The sequence below is a fragment of the Rhinopithecus bieti genome, unplaced genomic scaffold, assembly GCF_001698545.2.
Source record: "Rhinopithecus bieti isolate Rb0 unplaced genomic scaffold, ASM169854v2 scaffold_37097, whole genome shotgun sequence".
Lineage (NCBI taxonomy): Eukaryota > Metazoa > Chordata > Mammalia > Primates > Cercopithecidae > Rhinopithecus > Rhinopithecus bieti.
In genome coordinates this window covers 246,439-264,635 of record NW_016815457.1, presented here as the reverse complement: position 1 = coordinate 264,635, position 18,197 = coordinate 246,439, and the positions used below count along the sequence as shown (strand labels likewise).

The window sequence follows — 18,197 nt, the reverse complement described above, 5'->3', positions numbered from 1 at the left end:
ACGGGTGCTTGATTCATCAAACCACAACAGAATTAACTTCCTTTGCAATGTTTTTACATTTTATGAATTGCCCTGATTAAAACAATGTTAAACTTTTTGCTTGTTTCCTTCCTTATGAACTCTTAGCCTTCATCTGAAAACTGGAACATCTGTCCAAAATCATTTATGACTCCTTGTAATTACTATTACTACAGATAAACTGAGTAAAACTAAAATCTTTTATATTCAAAATAATAAAGCAGACAAAAAATTAAACTTAGAAAAGCACACAATGAAGTCACTTTTCAATATATTAAATGTGAACATTATGAGAATTTGAATTTCCATAGGTGTCAACATATAAAATGTTTTAAAAAGCCAAATAGTTTTCCTCATTTAAAATAATTCAAATACAGGCAGGATGTGGTGGCTCATGCCTGTAATCCCAGCACTTTGGGAGGCCAACGTGGGCAGATGGTTTGAGCCCAGGAGTTTGAGACCATCCTGGCCAACGTGGCAAAACCTTATCTCTACTAAAAATAGAAAATTTGCCAGGTGTGATGGTGCACACCTTTAATCCCAGTTTCTTGGGAGGCTGAGGCATGAGAATTGCTTCAACTCAGGAGACAGAGGTTGCACTGAGCCAAGATCTCACCACTGCACTCCAGCATGGGTGACAGAGCAAGCCTCTGTCTCAGAAAAAAAAAAAAAAAAAAAAATCAAATAAAGCTACACTTACTTATGTACACAGTAAGAAAAACACTATCCTATGACATAAACCTAATTTCCCTTTCTTCCTTTTAGGGTGATCCATTGACTATAAAACACAAGACGTTTACATTTTCATTATCCATTAAGAACCTAGGGTCAGGCACTGTGACTCACACCTGTAATCCCAGCACTTTGGGAGGCCGAGGTGGGAGAATTGCTTGAGCCTAGGACTTCGAGACTAGCCTGGGCAGCACGGCAAGGCTTCGTCTCTACAATAAACTAAACAAAAAAGTAGCCGGGCATGCTACTTGAGAGGCTGAGGCAGGAGGATTGCTTGAGTCCAGGAGGTAAAAGCTACAGTGAGTTAGTTGTGTTCCTGCCACTGCACTCTGGGCTGGGCAACAATGAGAAACCGTGGTTTTGTTTGTTTTAAAAAAGAAGAAAGAAAAAAGAGAGAAAAAAAAAATCTAGTTACATGTTTTATAAAAAAAGAAAAACCAGGGTTGCATAGATAGTTCAATTAAAAAGGTTAATATTGCTGGCACTCTATGTTTCCTATTAAGACTCTATGTTCCTGTCACTGCAATCCGGGCTGGGCAACAGAGTGAGACCGTGTCTTTAGAAAGAAAAAAAAGAAATAGAGAGGCAGAGAGACAGAGAGAGAAAAAAAAAAAAATCTAGTTACATTTTTACGAAAAAAGAAAATCCAGGGCTGCATAGATGAGATCAATTAAAAAGGTCAATACTACTAGCACTCTATGCTTCCTATAAGACAGAATATGTAAATATAATAACAAAGGTGTTAAGAATCTATAATCAAAGCTTCTAATCCATAGTTCAAACTGCATTATTAACAGAAAGAGTCTGAATTTCAAAGTTCTAGGCTCTCAGTTAAAGATGCCACAGGTCTCTTTTCGTTTTATTTTCCTGCTTTCTGCTTATTATCTAAAAGCAAAGTGTCAACTTCTGCAAATAAGCTTAAAGAAAATTTCTTTTTTTTCACATAACTTGTTTTTCATACTACCTTGACACAAGATATTTAATAATGAAAGATAAAGACAATTCATTAATATGTACATAAAAATATCACATTTAATAATATTCTATGCATTAATATTGGAATGTATATACATCCAATTATGATTTTTTATAGATGAAATCCTTTTAATTTTCAATGACACGGAGGCACATCTCTAAGATAACTACTTAACATGTGAATTGGTAATATTACATGTTCATAAGTAAGATAAAAAGAAAAATGTCGATTAATAGAAAGTGCAGAATTTAAATAGGCAATGTCACCAATGCTCTCATTTATTTAGAATGTGATATATACCTTGAATGCATTAAGTGTATAAAAAGGTAATGCAATGCTGATTATTACAACTCACATTTGGTATCTATATTAAATAGGACAACAGGAGAATAAAACAGAAAATTGAAAAAGCATACATAGCTGCTTCTGAGAAAGGGGGCTAGGAGATCTAGGGTGGTAAGGAAACATTTTTATCATTCTATGCTTTTGTATAAAGTTTGTTTTAACCATTTGCATGTGTAACTTTTTTCAATCAAAAAACAGTGGGCTACTGAAAGAGTTTAAAAAAGAGCATAAATGTTCAAATAAACAAACAAGTAATATACAGCTAATAGAAAGGTACAAGTTGTCAATGGAAAAAAGTGAAATGGTATCCAAAAGATGATGATGCTAACAGGCCAAGTGAAGCATAAATTTCACTTCGAATTCCAATGTTATTTTGTATTCGCCAATGTGAAGATTTTTCTATGAAACAAGGGCTTAATTTTTGTAACATATATTTTTGAAAAAAAGAAAATGTTGACCTTTAATAGCTAAATATTAAAGAGAACATAGAAACATACAATGAAGCCAAAGTTTATTAAAACAAACACAGTAATTAGAAATACCTAGGAATCTTTACATAAGAAATAATTTTTAAGGTTGACAAATCCCCATTGAGAACAATAACAAATATAATAAAATCTAGGCTGCTTTCAAGTTTTCGAATCACATTCATTGGCTCTAATTTTATAATAATTGGATCTAATCTAGTTCATTTATCATTTACCAGTTAGTCAAGAACCCAAGCTTGTACATAAAAGTCAATAATTATTAGATTTAGGCATCAAGTGTCTATGCAATACCAATTTTTTAAATTTATATCTATGTTCACCCCGTGTAATGTCCAACAGTTTGACAGTGTGGTGCCGATGAGTAGAAGACTGAGGCAGACCAAGGAAACCAGAGAGTTCCACACTGCATCTGAATGAAGTTCACTGTGCCTTTAGTATTTTGTGTAACACTAGTTTACAGAACATAGCCACAGGCAAAAAGTACTTCATAATACATAAAGTTCTAAAGCTGAAATAATTCAAGATCCATCATTTCAGCTGAGGACGCTGAGATCAAAATACTGGTATGGTGGGAAAGATAGATTAAAGGTCAGATGTCTTGGTTTCCAATCCCAGTTCCTCCTAACTGTTATATAATCTTAAGACCAGTCACTATAAGACCGGTTCCCACTGTATAAAAGGAGTCCCTGGGAAAAAGCATTAAATTATGTAAAAGTACTGGGCACACTATAACGTAATAGACAGATAACCTGTTGTTTAAAATTATGATGTGCTTTCTCCCCATATACAGAAAGAGTTAGTTGTAGAAGCATAATTATAACATATATAAAGGGTTCTCAACCCTGACTGCATATTAGAATAACCTGGGAATTTTTAATTTTTAAAAGTAGATTAAACTTAATTTGATTTAAACTGTAAATGCCTGGGTCCTACCACAAACAGATAAAAAGGGATCTCTCAGGGTGTGACCCAGGGTCTGTAGATAATCCTAACATGCAACTGGGGCTGAGCAGTACTAGCCACCTTATTATAAAGCTCCATTTGAATTATTTTTTAAAATCTGTTTTGGACTATCCAAATCTCTGTTCACATTATAGTAAAGTAACATCAAGAATTAATAGCTACCAGCAAAAGTATTTTGGCTAAAACTAAATATTCACCACAAGGGGGAGTAGGTGGATCAGTCATTAGGTTTCCATGAAACTAATATAATGTCAATGAGAATTAAAATATAAATATAAAAGGATCTTTCAATAAATTACAATGACATTTCATTACTAATTTTAGTTATATAAAATAAGGTATCTTTATGAAGATTTACAAGCAACTTTGTAAGTATTCAAGGAGAGTAACGGGTAAAAAGTTGACAGGAATAGGTTTCACTCTTTCCACGAATATCCTGTGGTATAATGCACAAAAATAAAATAGACCAAAGGTGAATAAAGGAAAAAGGAGGAGAGCAATTGGCGAAAGGCTAAGTAATCATTAACTAGACAATTAAGAGAAGCTGTTCTAATATATTCCAAACACTTATTAAGATGTATTTATTTCTCCCATCCAACTATATCACATTGGGAAAAACATCAAACACTGTCAAATTTGTCCTGAGTCTTGCCATGTTAGCTTAACCATTCTGAAGCTAGTAAGATTAGACCTTGTTCTTTGCTCTCCAGCTTTGGGAAAGGCATCATATAACAAGTCTTGGAATTTACCAGAAACACGTTCCAGTCCCTCAGCCGCCTCTCAGTCTATGCCTATGCAAATGCTACTCTCTTTTATCACACATGACTCTTAGAAATATGTTGACAAAAGATCTCAAAGTGTTGGTTTCACAGTAACAGAGACTGGAACCAAGGCCCTAAGTAAACTATATCTCTAAAATGTCGAAATATCAAGAACATATGTCATAATAAGTTAATTTACATATTCCTACACAATGTGCTAATATTCAAGACTAATAGGTCAAGAACAACCTATGACTATACCTCAATATGCGCAATGTAATATTAAAACAGATTAAATTTCTAACAAAGCAAATTCAATAAGCTGAGAAAAAAATGTGTTAAGGTATAATACAGAATAGTTTAAAAAGCTAATTTAAACACCTTCAGATTTTGACTCAAATTCTTTTTTTTTTTCTTTTTGAGATGGAGTTTTGCTCTTGTTGCCCAGGCTGGAGTGAAACACCATGACCTCACCTCCGCATCCTGGTTTCAAGTGATTCTCCTGCCTCAGCCTCCCAAGTAGCTTACAGGCATGAGCCACCACACTCAGCTAATTTTGTATTTTCAGTAGACGCAGGGTTTCTCCATGTTGGTCAGGCTGGTCTCGAACTCCTGACCTCAGGTGATCCACCCGCCTCGGCCTCCCAAAGTGCTGGGATTACAGGCATGAGCCACTGCGCCCAGTCTCAAATTTTTCTTAATGCAATCGTTTTCCCTGGAAGACATTTTCATCAGCTCTTTCATTCCACTGCATGTCTATTTGTGAAGTACATGAAGATACCTGGGACCAGCATGGTAATAGATTCACATAAGTACTCAATAAATATTTACTAGACTAAATGAAGAACAGCCAGTAAGATTAACACCACACTTTTATTGCTAGTTCAGAAGCATCACGCACAATTTCAAGGGTAGGAGATGTGTCTTGAACATTTCCATATCCTCAGCAACTGGCACAGGGTCTAACATAACACTTGCTTAAAGAATGATAAAGTACATAAACGTAGCTACGGTCTCAAATTTAAAAGGTTCACAATGAAGACTGAAACAAATGATATTCACAAAGCATAAAAATATTTTTCATGTCTTGATTTTAAAATAGTGCCTGACCAAAAAAATATGTTAAATCTATATTATCTGATGGTAGGGAATGATATGCCACAGAAGTAAATGTTATTAAGTACATTCCATTCAAAATTAATTTCTTATTAATTTTAGCTGCTTGACAGAAATCTGTCAAAATTCAACAAATATTTTCCTTTTATTCCTAAATAAATTTGCTCTGACTCCAAGCCAACTATCCCTATAAAGCTTGCGAAAATCGCAGTGTCCTCAGAGCTCTATAAAGTTATCATCAAAGTGGGGAGGCAACTAGGTAAAATATACAAGAGGAAGAGAAGGAAAATATTTCGAAGTATTCCTTTTGATACTTTTGAATTTTCAGCCCTGTGATTATGTTACCTACTCCACAAAATAAAATTAAAGAGGAGAGACTGGTACTCAAGCTTCTGCATTATATAATTTAGAAGAAAAAAGTGCTCTTCATTAAGAAAGGAAACAGAGGAGAAAGAGGAGAATTTGGTAACTTTTTGTCACATGTGCAAGAGGGCAGGAAAAAAATAGTTGGGGAAAGGCTTCAATTCTGGAATCTTCTGTACACTGGAGAAGAAACAGGATGCAGGCACCACATGTTTAAGAACCCAGCTTGGGAGTGCAGCCTGGAAGATCAAGAGTGTCCAGAGCTTAGTTGCCAGACCTTAGAGGCAGAAATCTATGAATCCTTTGCACGTGGATGTTACTTTAAAAAAGAAGAAAGATTCACCCTTCACTACAGGATAAAGTCAAAGTTGCTCCCAAAAAAGGACAAAGGATTTATAAACATAACACATAGAGATGTGAAATCCAAGGAAACAACTTTTGGCAAGGGTGTGGGAGGGTAGATGGACTGACCCTGCAGGAACCAAATCCAGAGAGAATGTGAAGGCAGGTTCCAGATGAGACCAACAACTCCAGCAGACCAAGCAGCCCTGCCAACTCCAGCCAACCTCTGGCTCTAACCTGACGCATTCAGTCCAACATCCAACTCAGCCTAGGGAAGACTGTGTCACAGAGTAACAAAGACAATTCCATAGGTGCCAGCTCCTACACAGGGAGATAGAGATTCACAAATTCTACACTTAAGGAAACAAATTCAGAACGGTTTAGTACTTTTCTCGAAGGAACACACAGTCAATTCTCATTATTTACTGTATAATAGTTATGTTCTAAAAAATACAGCAAACATTGAATTGGCAAAAAAAATGAACTGTTGCTCCTTAGGAAAATATGTACATACATAAATATATCAAACAGATTATAATATTAAATCCTGAGAACTCATCCTGGTAGAGGCTATATTATTTATTTTACAAAAGAGAAAATAAACTTAAGAAGTGTTAGTGACTTGCCTGAGCCACCCCACGAACTGTTGCCAGAATTGGGATTCAAGTCATCAACAGGCCCCAGTGCAGACTGGAGCTTGTGACATGCCTTTGGTCATCTCTGTATGACCACGGAGACAAGTAGGCAGAGAGAGCTTCACTTTATCCTACCTCAGCTAGGAAGATGCAAAGCAGGAGACTCAAAATTTTTGTTCCTCTCTGCAAGCTCACAAGTGATCATAAAACCAGTGTGGGTTTTGATTTGGGGAGTTCAAATTAAGTATTAGTAAGTAGGTGAATTCTCAAGAGACAAAATTTGCAAATAGTAAGGATTGGCTGTATTTGCTACAGAGACAATCTTGGTTGGGAAACAGTTAATCACAAAGATAAAACTCAAAATGCTCAGAGAACCACCTAAGCCACTTCACATCACTGGAGAAATTTCCTCCTAACTTCTAAGAATAGTATGAAAAAATATAACCAGAAGAAATTAGTATGAAAACTTTGTAAAACCTGTATTGTTTCCTAATATTTATTATTTTTATTATTTACTGTTACTCTATAATCAGCAGTAATATTATTCATAAACACAAAATCACCTGGGTATTGATTTTCAGAGTTAGCAGCAATGAAAGAGGTGGTTGTCAGTAATGACTTCTACTGCACAACCAGTGTAAGTGCGGGGGAAAAAAAATCTAAGAAATAGAACAGTGGTGGCAACTCCATATAGAGCACAAGGGCAGAAAAAAGACGCCCAGAAGCCTAACTAGGACTAAGAAGTAATAGTTCAAATAGTTAAACAGTTTCATGAATTTCATAAAATGTGATTAGCCTAAAATAAAAGGTTGTTTTCAAAATAGATTTGCTGACAAAGCCCCAAATAAATCACATATCAAAAACAGATGGGCCAGGCATGGTAGCTCACGCCTGTAATCCCAGCACTTTGGGAGGCTGAGGCGGGCAGATTACAAGGTCAGGAGATTGAGACTATCCTGCCCAACACGGTGAAACCCTGTCTCTACTAAAAATACAAAAATTAGCCGGGCATGGTGGTTCATGCCTGTAATCCCAGCTACTTGGGAGGCTGAGGTAGGAGACTTGCTTGAACCTGGGAAGTGGAGGTTGTAGTGAGCGGAGATGGCACCACTGCACTCCAGCCTGGGCAAAAGAGCAAGACCCTGCCTCAAAAAAAAAAAGGCCGGGTGCAATGGCTCACACCTGTAATCCAGCACTTTGGGAGGCCAAGGAGGGTGGATCACCTGAAGTCGGGAGTTCGAGACCAGCCTGACCAACATGAAGAAACCCTGTCTCTATCAAAAATACAAAATCAGCCAGGCGTGGTGGCACATGCCTGTAATCCCAGCTACTAGGGAGGCTAAGGCAGGAGAATCGCTTGAACATGGGAGGCAGAGGTTGCGGTGAGCCAAGATCATGCCATTGCACTCCACCCTGGGCAACAAGAGTGAAACTCCATCTCAAAAAAAAAAAAAACAAAGAAGAACACTATAATTCCTAAAAGAAAAAAAAAAAGAAAAAAAAAAAAAACAGACCGAGGCATGGTGGCTCACACGTGTAATCCCAGCACTTTGGGAGGCCAAAGTGGGCAGAACACTTGAGGTCAGGGGTTCAAAACCAGCCTGACCAACATGGCAAAACCCCGTCTTTAATACAAAAAAAAAAAGATTAGCCAAGCGTGGTGATGCACACCTGTGGTACTAACTACTCAGGAGGCTGAGACTGGAGAATCAACTGAACCAGGGAGGCAGACACTGCAGTGAGCTGAGATCACATCACTGCACTTCAGCCTGGGCAACAGGGTGAGATTCTGTCTCAAAAAAAAAAAAAAAAAAAAAAATTTCCTTTTAAAAAAAAAAAAAGCGTTAACAGTATAGAGGAAAAGCTGAGGTTTGTTTTGATGCATAAAACAGGGTATCTTACAGAAAAACCCTGATACCTGCAGAATGTGTTTTTTGGTGTTTCTGAGACAGAGTCTTGCCCTGTTGCCCAGGCTGGAGCACAGTGGTGCGATCTCGGCTCACTGCAAGCTCCGCCTCTCCGGTTCATGCCGTTCTCCTGCCTCAGCCTCCCAAGTAGCTGCGACTACAGGTGCCTGCCACCACGCCTGGCTAATTTTTTTTTTTAATTAGTAGAGGCGGGGTTTCACCGTGTTAGCCAGGATGGTCTCGATCTCCTGACCTTGTGATCCACCTGCCTCGGCCTCCCAAAGGGCTGGGATTACAGATGTGAGCCACCACGCCCGGCCCAGAATGTGTTTTATCTTACCAAGAAGAATGAGAGGTGAGGAACGGGGGAACTGACCACCCTGGTTCTCCCTAATCTTTCAGCTTAAAGTAAGTTAATAAAGAATATTCTTTAAGAGGCACTTAAAAGAGCATGAAAAAACATTTGAAAATTCTATTTGTGATAAAGACTTATATCCAAAATATATATAAAGAATACTTAACAATTCAATAATCAACAACCCAATTAACAAATAGGAAAATATTTGACTAGTCATGTCACCAAAAAAATATACAAATGGCCCATAAGCACATGAACAGCTATTTCATATCATTAGTGATTAGGGAAGAGCAAATTAAAACCACAATGAAATGCTACTTTATATCAACTAACGTCGCTCTTTAAAAAACAAAGTAACAAGTATTAGTGAGGATGTCAAGAAACTAGGACCTCATATAACATTGGTGGGAACGTAAAATGGTGCAGCCACTCTAGAAAACGCTTTGTAGGTCTCTTAAAAACATAAATTTACCATACAGGTTAGCAATTCTACTCTTTTAAGAATCTACCTAAGAGAAATGAAAATGTATATCCACACAAAGATTTGTACCTAAATGTTCACAATGGCATTATGCATAATGGCCAAAAACTAGTAACTCAAATGTCCATTAACTGGTGAATGGATAAACAAAACGTGTAAATCTACATGATGAAACAGCATTCAGCCACAAAAAGGAATAAAGTACTCAGATATGCTACAGCATGGATGAACCCTGAAAATGTAATGCTAAGTGAAAGAAGCTGGATTCAGAACACCATATATTGTATGATTTCATTTATATGAAATGTCCAGAAAGGACAAATCTATAGAGACAGAAAGTAGGTAACTGGTTGTCAGGGACTGGCTGAGTACTGGGAGTGGATGCAACTGGGCATGGGGAGTAATCTTTTCAGCACATTGGAAGTATCCTCAAACTGTATTGTGGTAATGTCTGCACAACTCAGTAAACTTAACTAAAAATCATTGAATTGTACTCTTAAATGAGTAAAATTGATGGTATGTGAATCATACCTCATTAGAGGCAGAGGGAGTGAGAGAATATGCATAAGCATGCAGGCAAAAGAGAAAAAGCACAAGCACTGAGGTCAAAGGCAATATAGGTTAGCTGAATAAGGACCACCTAACGTCCCATGACAAAGAGAGAAAGAGTGCAGAGGTCAAACATGATGGCAGCAGACAGCTTAACTAATGCTTTTGAATAATATGGCAACTGCAGTTAAGTTTCCTGCTTATCAACTGTCACCTTTAGGAAAGAATGTTGTAGCAGCAAGGTAGTGGCATCCATAGTGCTGGATGACACTGGCAGTCTCCCCAAAATCACTCCTAATAATTAGGGAACTAGGTAAGAGACTAAGAGAAAATCATTAGGTGGGATGAATCTGTACATGTTTTATAAGATACCTAGAATTTTTATAGTACGGATTATAGAAGAAAATGAAAATGAATCCCTAAGTAAAAAGGATCAGGATTCAGAATCCCTACCTGAATCACAAAGAGTTTATCATAATAACTTGCCTTCATGGTTCTGATACTCAATTCAGTTATGGAAAGCAGAAGTAAAATACAGGACGTGGGAGGCTGCTTTTTTTGCATCCTATTTTTCAATGGAATTCCCTGAGAATGAAAAGACAGTACTGAGAGGAGAATCAATTAAGTACTAGATCTTTATGAAAACCCTTAGTTCAGGGAAAATATTTAAGGAGAAGCAAGCAGGACACGAAGAATTACCTTCAATTTGAAATTAAAAAACATGTCTCAATGACACATCTCAGGAGTTGGAGTGATCTATTCTCCACTGTCTTCAATAAAAGTAAATGTATGAATAATTCCCTAAAGTGCGCTTTAATCTTAAGAAATTTTCTAAAGAAAACCCAGTACAAAAATTAACCATGCGTATTGGTACTCCCAGCTACTCAGGAGGCTGAGGGAGGAGAATCAATTGAGCCCAGGAGGTCGAGGCTGCAGTGAGCCAAGACCATGTCGCCACACTCTAGCCTGTGCAAGAGACTGAGACCCTGCCGAAAAATAAATGAATAAATTAATGATAAAAGAAAAACCTAACCTAGTCTCACCAAATTTGTGTTTCTGGATTTGTGTTTCTGGAGTGAAGGGGAAACTCCCCAAGGAGTATCTTCTTTAACTGTGTTACCAAATCACAGATGCCCCGCTCTCACTGATTTTGTGTTTCTGGATTTGTGTTTCTGGAATGAAGTGGAAATTCCCCAAGGGGTATCTTCCTTAACTATGTTACCAAATCACAGATGCCCCACTCTCCCTGCTTCAGCCGGGACTCCTCCAGAGTTTACTACTAAATATGTACTACCCATAGGACCCACTGTCTATGGGGAGCACCTGTTATCCCCATCTTGTAAGTGGAAAAGAAAAACGGCTGAGCCATAGTGTTATAGTTTTTTGTTTTAAATAAAGAACTTCTGTTAATAAGGTGGCTGTGAAGCAGTGGAGCCAAATTTGATTCACTATACTCAGATAATCACAGGGAGCATATGAGCATCCTCCTCTGGATCCAGTTCTAAGTGATTTTTACGGATGTATACCTTCCCCTCCATGACATAAAACACACACAATACACAAACTAAAAATAGAAAGCAGGGTAAAAAAGATAAAGCTTCCTCAGAAGCCTGGTGAATTTCAGACTTATTAGCTGTAATCATAGTTTTACAGACTGTTGTTTCTGCTTCTCCTTCTTTAATCTTTCTCACCAAAGGAATATTCTTAATCAAAACGAGAACAACTATATCTTGGTCTTAACTTAGCAGGATCGCACAAAGATAAATCCTGGAATAGTATCCAGGAGCCACTGCCATATATGTAAGATCCATGACTCCCTAGAGCCTTGTAACAGGAGGAAACCATCTAGCGCACTGCAGATCATTTACACCAATGGTCCCTTTCCCCACACTGCCCATGTCATGGATTAAAAGACATTCATGATACAACAAGTTTGACATCTGCTTACAGTGCCATCTGGCCACAGACATCTAATCTCCTGGAGCCTGGGACTAGGCAATGAGTCTAAGAAGGCAACCTCATTGCTGGCAAGATTGCAAATTATGATGCATACCTCCCCCATCCCAAGTTTGGCTAGATTGACCTCCCTCAGCATGAGCCAGTTGGCATATACTAGAGAAGTAGAAGACAGAATAAACAAGCACTTTCAGGCTGGCCAAACATGGTATAAGGCTTGGACTCCAGCCTAGAGCTGCCAGAGCTAGTTAAGAAATGTTCAAGGATAGCAATTCCCATTTTTTTTTAAAGAAGCAGCTCTCCCTACTTTCACCTCTAGATTTTGCAGACTGTCTCAAACCCTGGAGATTCCTTTTTCAAAGCAACTGGTGATAGAAGTGACAGACATCTGGAAGTTCCCACCTGTTAAGAAATTCCTGTCTCAGGACAGGGAGGAGTGCCAAATTTAAATGTAAGCTTCTAAATTTATCTTTATCGATGAAAATTAATCATTTCCTATCACCTTTGAGCAGTTCTTATACATTAGGAAATAATCCAGTTGCAGAATGAAAGGCTTCCATCCCCACTCTTTTAAGTGAAACAGATGGGAGGTCCCATGACTAACAGAGTAAGGAACTAGCTAGTGTGTACAGAGGAAATTTCAGACCTGACTCTACCTTAAAAGTCATAATGTGACCACATAATTTATTGTCCAAACTCAGACACTTTGAGGAATGAAAGGACACTATTAATACTGACACTAGGAAAACAGAGATAAAGTAGAACTGTCCCAGCACACTAGAACATAGTCACCCTACTAGAGGATATGTCATTCTCTATTTAAAATTCTTCAATGATTCTCCATCACTTTAGAATGAATTTTACACCACATTCTCATCCTTATTAATTTAGGGATATACCTCAACTATAGTACCTATCAGACTACATGAAGGCTGTTGATTTTCTTATGTCTTCTAACACCCCACCCACTCCCTCAAATAATGCTCTATTTTAACATATGCCACACAGTAGCAGCCAGTGAATATGGCAGCTGAACTAAATGCCTTGGTAAACTTCATAGTTGGTCATCCTCCATCCAACATAATGTCTTACAGCAGATTTTCCTCTACCCATGCATCTTCCACCTATATTCCATATTATCCAGTTGTCACTTCCTAAATATGTGACTTTCAGGCACGTTATTTAACTTCCCTGTGCCTTTGTTTACTTGCCCATATAAAAGGATTAATAATAGTCTGTACTTCAAAGGAGTATTAGGAACACTGAATGAGTTAATACACACACACTGCTTTAAACAATACCTAGCATTTAACATCCAGTAAGCTCTTTGAGGGCAGAAATCTTAGTCCCTTTTGATCACTGCCATATGTACATGCCAGGAATAACACTTGGCAGAGCAAACACTAGAAAAGTTTGCTGAAAGCTTAATGAACATATACTTCTTTCTTCTCTATTTTTCTCCAATCCCTTGCTTTACTCTAACAGTGCCACATCTTATATATCCCACATTCTCCTGTCTCTCTAACAAAAACCTGGCACAATGCTCTTAGATAACCATCAAACTTTATATGCCAGAAGACAGAACACTCTACCTGAAATAGATTAAATATTACTCCTGAGTTTCCTGCCTACCAGCGCTTGACTAGAAGTACAGAAAATGACTAACAGAGAACAGTCAGTTCCCAGAGCTACTGTAAGTTGAGGATTACACGTGGGAACTATCAGTGTAAGGACTGGGAATGAAAAAAGATTACTACTACTTTGTGTTTTCACATCTAAGTAAGGAAGATACCTACATTGAGTATACACATTCAAACATACTGTATACAAAGTTACAACTCCTATAAATCATAAACCATAATACAAAATAGGCTTATTTTTTAAAATAGAATTTTACAAAAATAAAATTACCTAAAATTAAGCCCACCATTGTACTTAAATATCCGGTTCCACTTCCCAGGTTAAGAAAAGACAATCCTGGTTGAAGTTTCAACGCTTCCATAACTTCAGAATAAATGCAAGGTGCTGACAAGTGGATGTTTCCATGCTTCCAGGCTAAGTCTTTGTAAGCATTGTCTCTGTAGCCTTCCAAATAGTAATCTCCACGATCAATCGCTCTGAAGGCTTGCTCCACTCTTTCAGTACGAATATACTGAGCTTCTTTTAAATTATCAATTAAGTCATCATTATCTTCCCCAGCACTCACAGCTCCTCCCATGATAGTATTCAAATCAAATCATAAATTTAAAAATGAAATAAAATTAGTAGAAATGGCTTCCAATATTGCACTTGATTTCCAAAATAAATTAATCCTGGAAGGGAAGAACAAAATAAACAGGTTTAAATTAATGCTCAAAAGCAAAATAACTCGTTTATTAAATGTATGTCATTATAATTAACTACAATTTCTCATGGAAATATTCTGCTCCAGGCATAGTGCTAAACTCCTTCTTAACTATATTACTTTATTTAATCCATATAGTAACCACAAAAGGTAACTTATACTCATCTGTACAGATGGGAAAACTGGAACACAAAGAAGTCAAGTAAGTCACCTAGTACCGTGAAGCCCATTATGGTGGCCACTAGTCACACATGGCTACCTAGATCTAAATTAATAAAAATTAAATACAATTTAAAATTCCATTAGTCAACCTACCAGTATTTTAAGTGCTTAATAGCTACTTGTAGCTAGTGGCTACCATACTGGACAGCGCTGGTCTGCAAAGTGACACTGTCAAGACTTGGTCTCAGGTCTTTAAAGTCAGAAACCATGCTTTTTTTTTTTTTTTTTTTAAGAGAGGATCTCACTCTGTTAACCAGGCTGGAGTACAATGGCATGATCTTGGCTCATCCCCTCCCAGGCTCAAGTAATCCTCCCACCTCAGCCTCCCAAGTATCTGGGATCACAGGCGCATGCCACCACGCTCAGCTAATTTTTGTATTTTTTTGTAGAGATGGGGTTTCACCATGTTGCCCAAAACAGTCTCAAACTCCTGAGCTCAAAAGATCCATCCGCACTGGCCTCACAAAGTGCTGGGATAACAGGCATGAGCCACAACACCCGACCTCCATGCTCTTAATCACTGAGCCACACTGGCTTCTTTACAGTATAGTACAGTACAGTATAGTATAGTATAGTATAGTATAGTATAGTATAGTATAGTATAGTATAGTAATTAGTATAGATTAATTTTAAAAATTAGTTGATTTTAAATTCCTGAACTTTAAAACAATTCGAAAATGCACTACATAAATTTAAAATGTTAACACACAGAACAACATATTACTCGAAACAATGAACATAAAATGCAAAATAAACAAACCCCAGACTCATGTTTATTAACGCACTTGTGTGCTCTGATAGTTTTGTTTAGCAAACCTTGTTGTGATAGAAACCACAAATTTTATTAACAACTTCAATACCAAGCACCAGAACATATGTTTTATACACATACATACACACACACACACACGCACACTGAACTAATACTCAGCATCTGAATGGAAACGTAAGTGCAATTTGAGAAAACTAAAAAAATTTCAAAACATAATAATATACAATTTAAGCTTTATTCAACTATAGCTAGTAAGTTAATATATCATTTTCTGAATTAATAAATCAGTAGAGGAGAACATGTGAAATTAAATACCCATGGCCAGTAACGAGTTATGACAGTTAACTCTGGCAAGGCTGTACTCCATCCAACTCTTGACCCTAAAGAAGTATACCAATTAGGGTCTCAAGTATCCCTAGGGTCCTCAGGCCCCTGGCACCACTGGGGCAGCTCCCCCAACACAGCCTATCATATTAATAGTCTTTGTGTCCACTTTGTCCTTTCCTACAATTGCCTCAAGAACTTTTGGAGTAGAGGAAATACTGTGAATTCACATTTAATTCATTCAAACTCACTTATAACAAGTTGGCTGGCTCTAGCACCTTCAATCCTCAGAAATACATAAGTATAAGGGCTTACAGCACCCATCTTCTCAATGAATATATTTTGTAGAATGTAGTGCAATGGGAGATGTCAATTCACTATTCCTTCAACAGGTCTTAGCTGTGGCATCTCGACTTGCTGAGTCCAACTGTAGCATTTCAAGACTTTTTAAAAAAAATAAATAAATAACATGGCCTTTAAGCACAAGTCAACTTTTTCATCTGGCACTCAGAGTGAATCTTTTCCTAAGGTGAATGAAAAAATGGTTATATTACACTAGGAGATAGTGTCTGTCAGCATCCAGTGAGGCATCTGCCTAAGGATTTCATAAGAATAATTCTGACACACAGATATTTGGCAAATTGCTGTACCGTATATGCCACAATTTACTAGAAAAATGATTCCCTTTGAGTGGGCTCTAGGGCTTAAGAAGAAGGATCTGATCCTGCTTAGGTCCTTCTGAATTCCATTCAATTCAAAATTATCATAGCAAAACAATCAATCAAATATGGTCTTTACTACACAGCTCACATTTTTGGTGAGAAAAAGGCAAGAAGAAGAATGGAATAAGTAAGAACTACTGCCATTTACTGACAGACACTGTACTGAGTGTATTTGCAGCTCATTAAGAATTACTATAAGCCAGGCCAGGCACGGTGGGTCACACCTGTAATGCCAGCACTTTGGGAGGTCAAGGTGGGCGGGCGGATCACTTAAGGCCAGAAGTTCGAGACCAGTCTGGCCAGCATGGCAAAATCCTGTCTCTACTAAAAATACAAAAACTAGCCAGATGCGGTGGCTCACGCCTGTAATTCCAACACTTTGGGAGGTTAAGGTGGGCAGATCACTTGAGGTCAGGAGTTCAAGACCAGCCTGGCCAACATGGTCAAACTCTACTAAACACACACATACACAAAAAATTAGCTGGGTGTGGTGGCACACAGCTGTAGTCCCAGCTACTCAGAAGGCTGAGCCAGGAGAATTGCTTGAACTTGGGAGGCAGAGGTTGCAGTGAGCCGAGTTTGCACCACTGCACTCCAGTCTGGGCGAAAGAGTGAGATTCCTTCTCAAAAAAAAAAAAAAAAAAAAAAATTATCCAAACAACTGCATGGATTTTAAAAACAATGACTGAAGAATGGATTAGAAAAGCAAGATCCAACAATATGCTGCCTACAAAAGACTCACTTTAGCCTTAGGACACACACAGACTGAGAATAAAGGGATGAAAAATGATAACCAAAAGAGAGCAGGGATGACTATACTTCCATCAGACAAAATAGACTTTAGGTCAAAACTGTAAAAGAGACAAAGAAGCAAAGAAGGACATTACTTTATGTCCTGTTCAAGAGAACAGAACAATTTTAAATAGGAGAACCTAAATACATAAAGCAAATATTAATAGATCTGAAAGATGAGATCGACTGCAATACAACAATAGCAGAGGACTTCAAACTCCATGTTCAACAATGGACATATCATACAGACAGAAATAGTGGACTTGAACAACGCTTTAGACCAAATGGACCTAACAGACATATATAGAACATTCTATCCAACAGCAACTGGAATGAGTATTCCCCATCATATATTATATGTTTGTCTACAAAATAAGTTTCTATGAATTTAAGATTGAAATTATACCGAATATCTTTTCTACTCGTAATGGAATGAAACCAGAAACCAGTAACAGAAGGACTTTCGGGACATTCACACACACACACAGAAATAAACAATATGTTCCTGAAAAACCAATTGGTCAAATAAATGTAAAAAGAAAATAAAGATATCTTGAGACAAATGCAAATGGAAACGCAACATAACATAACTTATGAGATGCATCAAAAGCAGTTGTAAAAGGGAAGTTTACAGCAATAAATGCCTATATCAGAAGGGAGTAAAGATTTCAAATACATTCAAGAAACTAGAGAAAAAAGAACCAGTAGCTTATGCCGGGCGCGGTGGCTCAAGCCTGTAATCCCAGCACTTTGGGAGGCCGAGACGGGCGGATCACGAGGTCAGGAGATCGAGACCATCCTGGCTAATACGGTGAAACCCCGTCTCTACTAAAGAATACAAAAAACTAGCCGGGCGAGGTGGCGGGCACCTGTAGTTCCAGCTACTCGGGAGGCTGAGGCAGGAGAATGGCATAAACCCGGGAGGCGGAGCTTGCAGTGAGCTGAGATCCGGCCACCGCACTCCAGCCTGGGCGACAGAGCCAGACTCCGTCTCAAAAAAAAAAAAAAAAAAAAAAAAAAAAAAAAAAAAA

The 18,197-nt window shown here is 37.8% G+C and overlaps 1 protein-coding gene across 3 annotated transcripts in view; it reads right to left on the bottom strand.

Moving 5' to 3' along the window:
- PCMTD1 (protein-L-isoaspartate (D-aspartate) O-methyltransferase domain containing 1) overlaps positions 1-18,197 on the bottom strand; it is an 81,308-nt gene that overhangs the window by 26,487 nt on the left and 36,624 nt on the right. Inside the window, exon 2 of one of the 3 annotated variants that reach the window (XM_017853175.1) lies at positions 13,902-14,302. The exons of the other annotated variants lie outside the window; for them this stretch is intronic. Within the exon in view, the coding sequence (XP_017708664.1) occupies positions 13,902-14,208 (307 nt within the window). The 5' untranslated portion in view covers positions 14,209-14,302. The remainder of the gene's footprint in view (positions 1-13,901; positions 14,303-18,197) is intronic. 3 annotated transcript variants of the gene reach the window in all.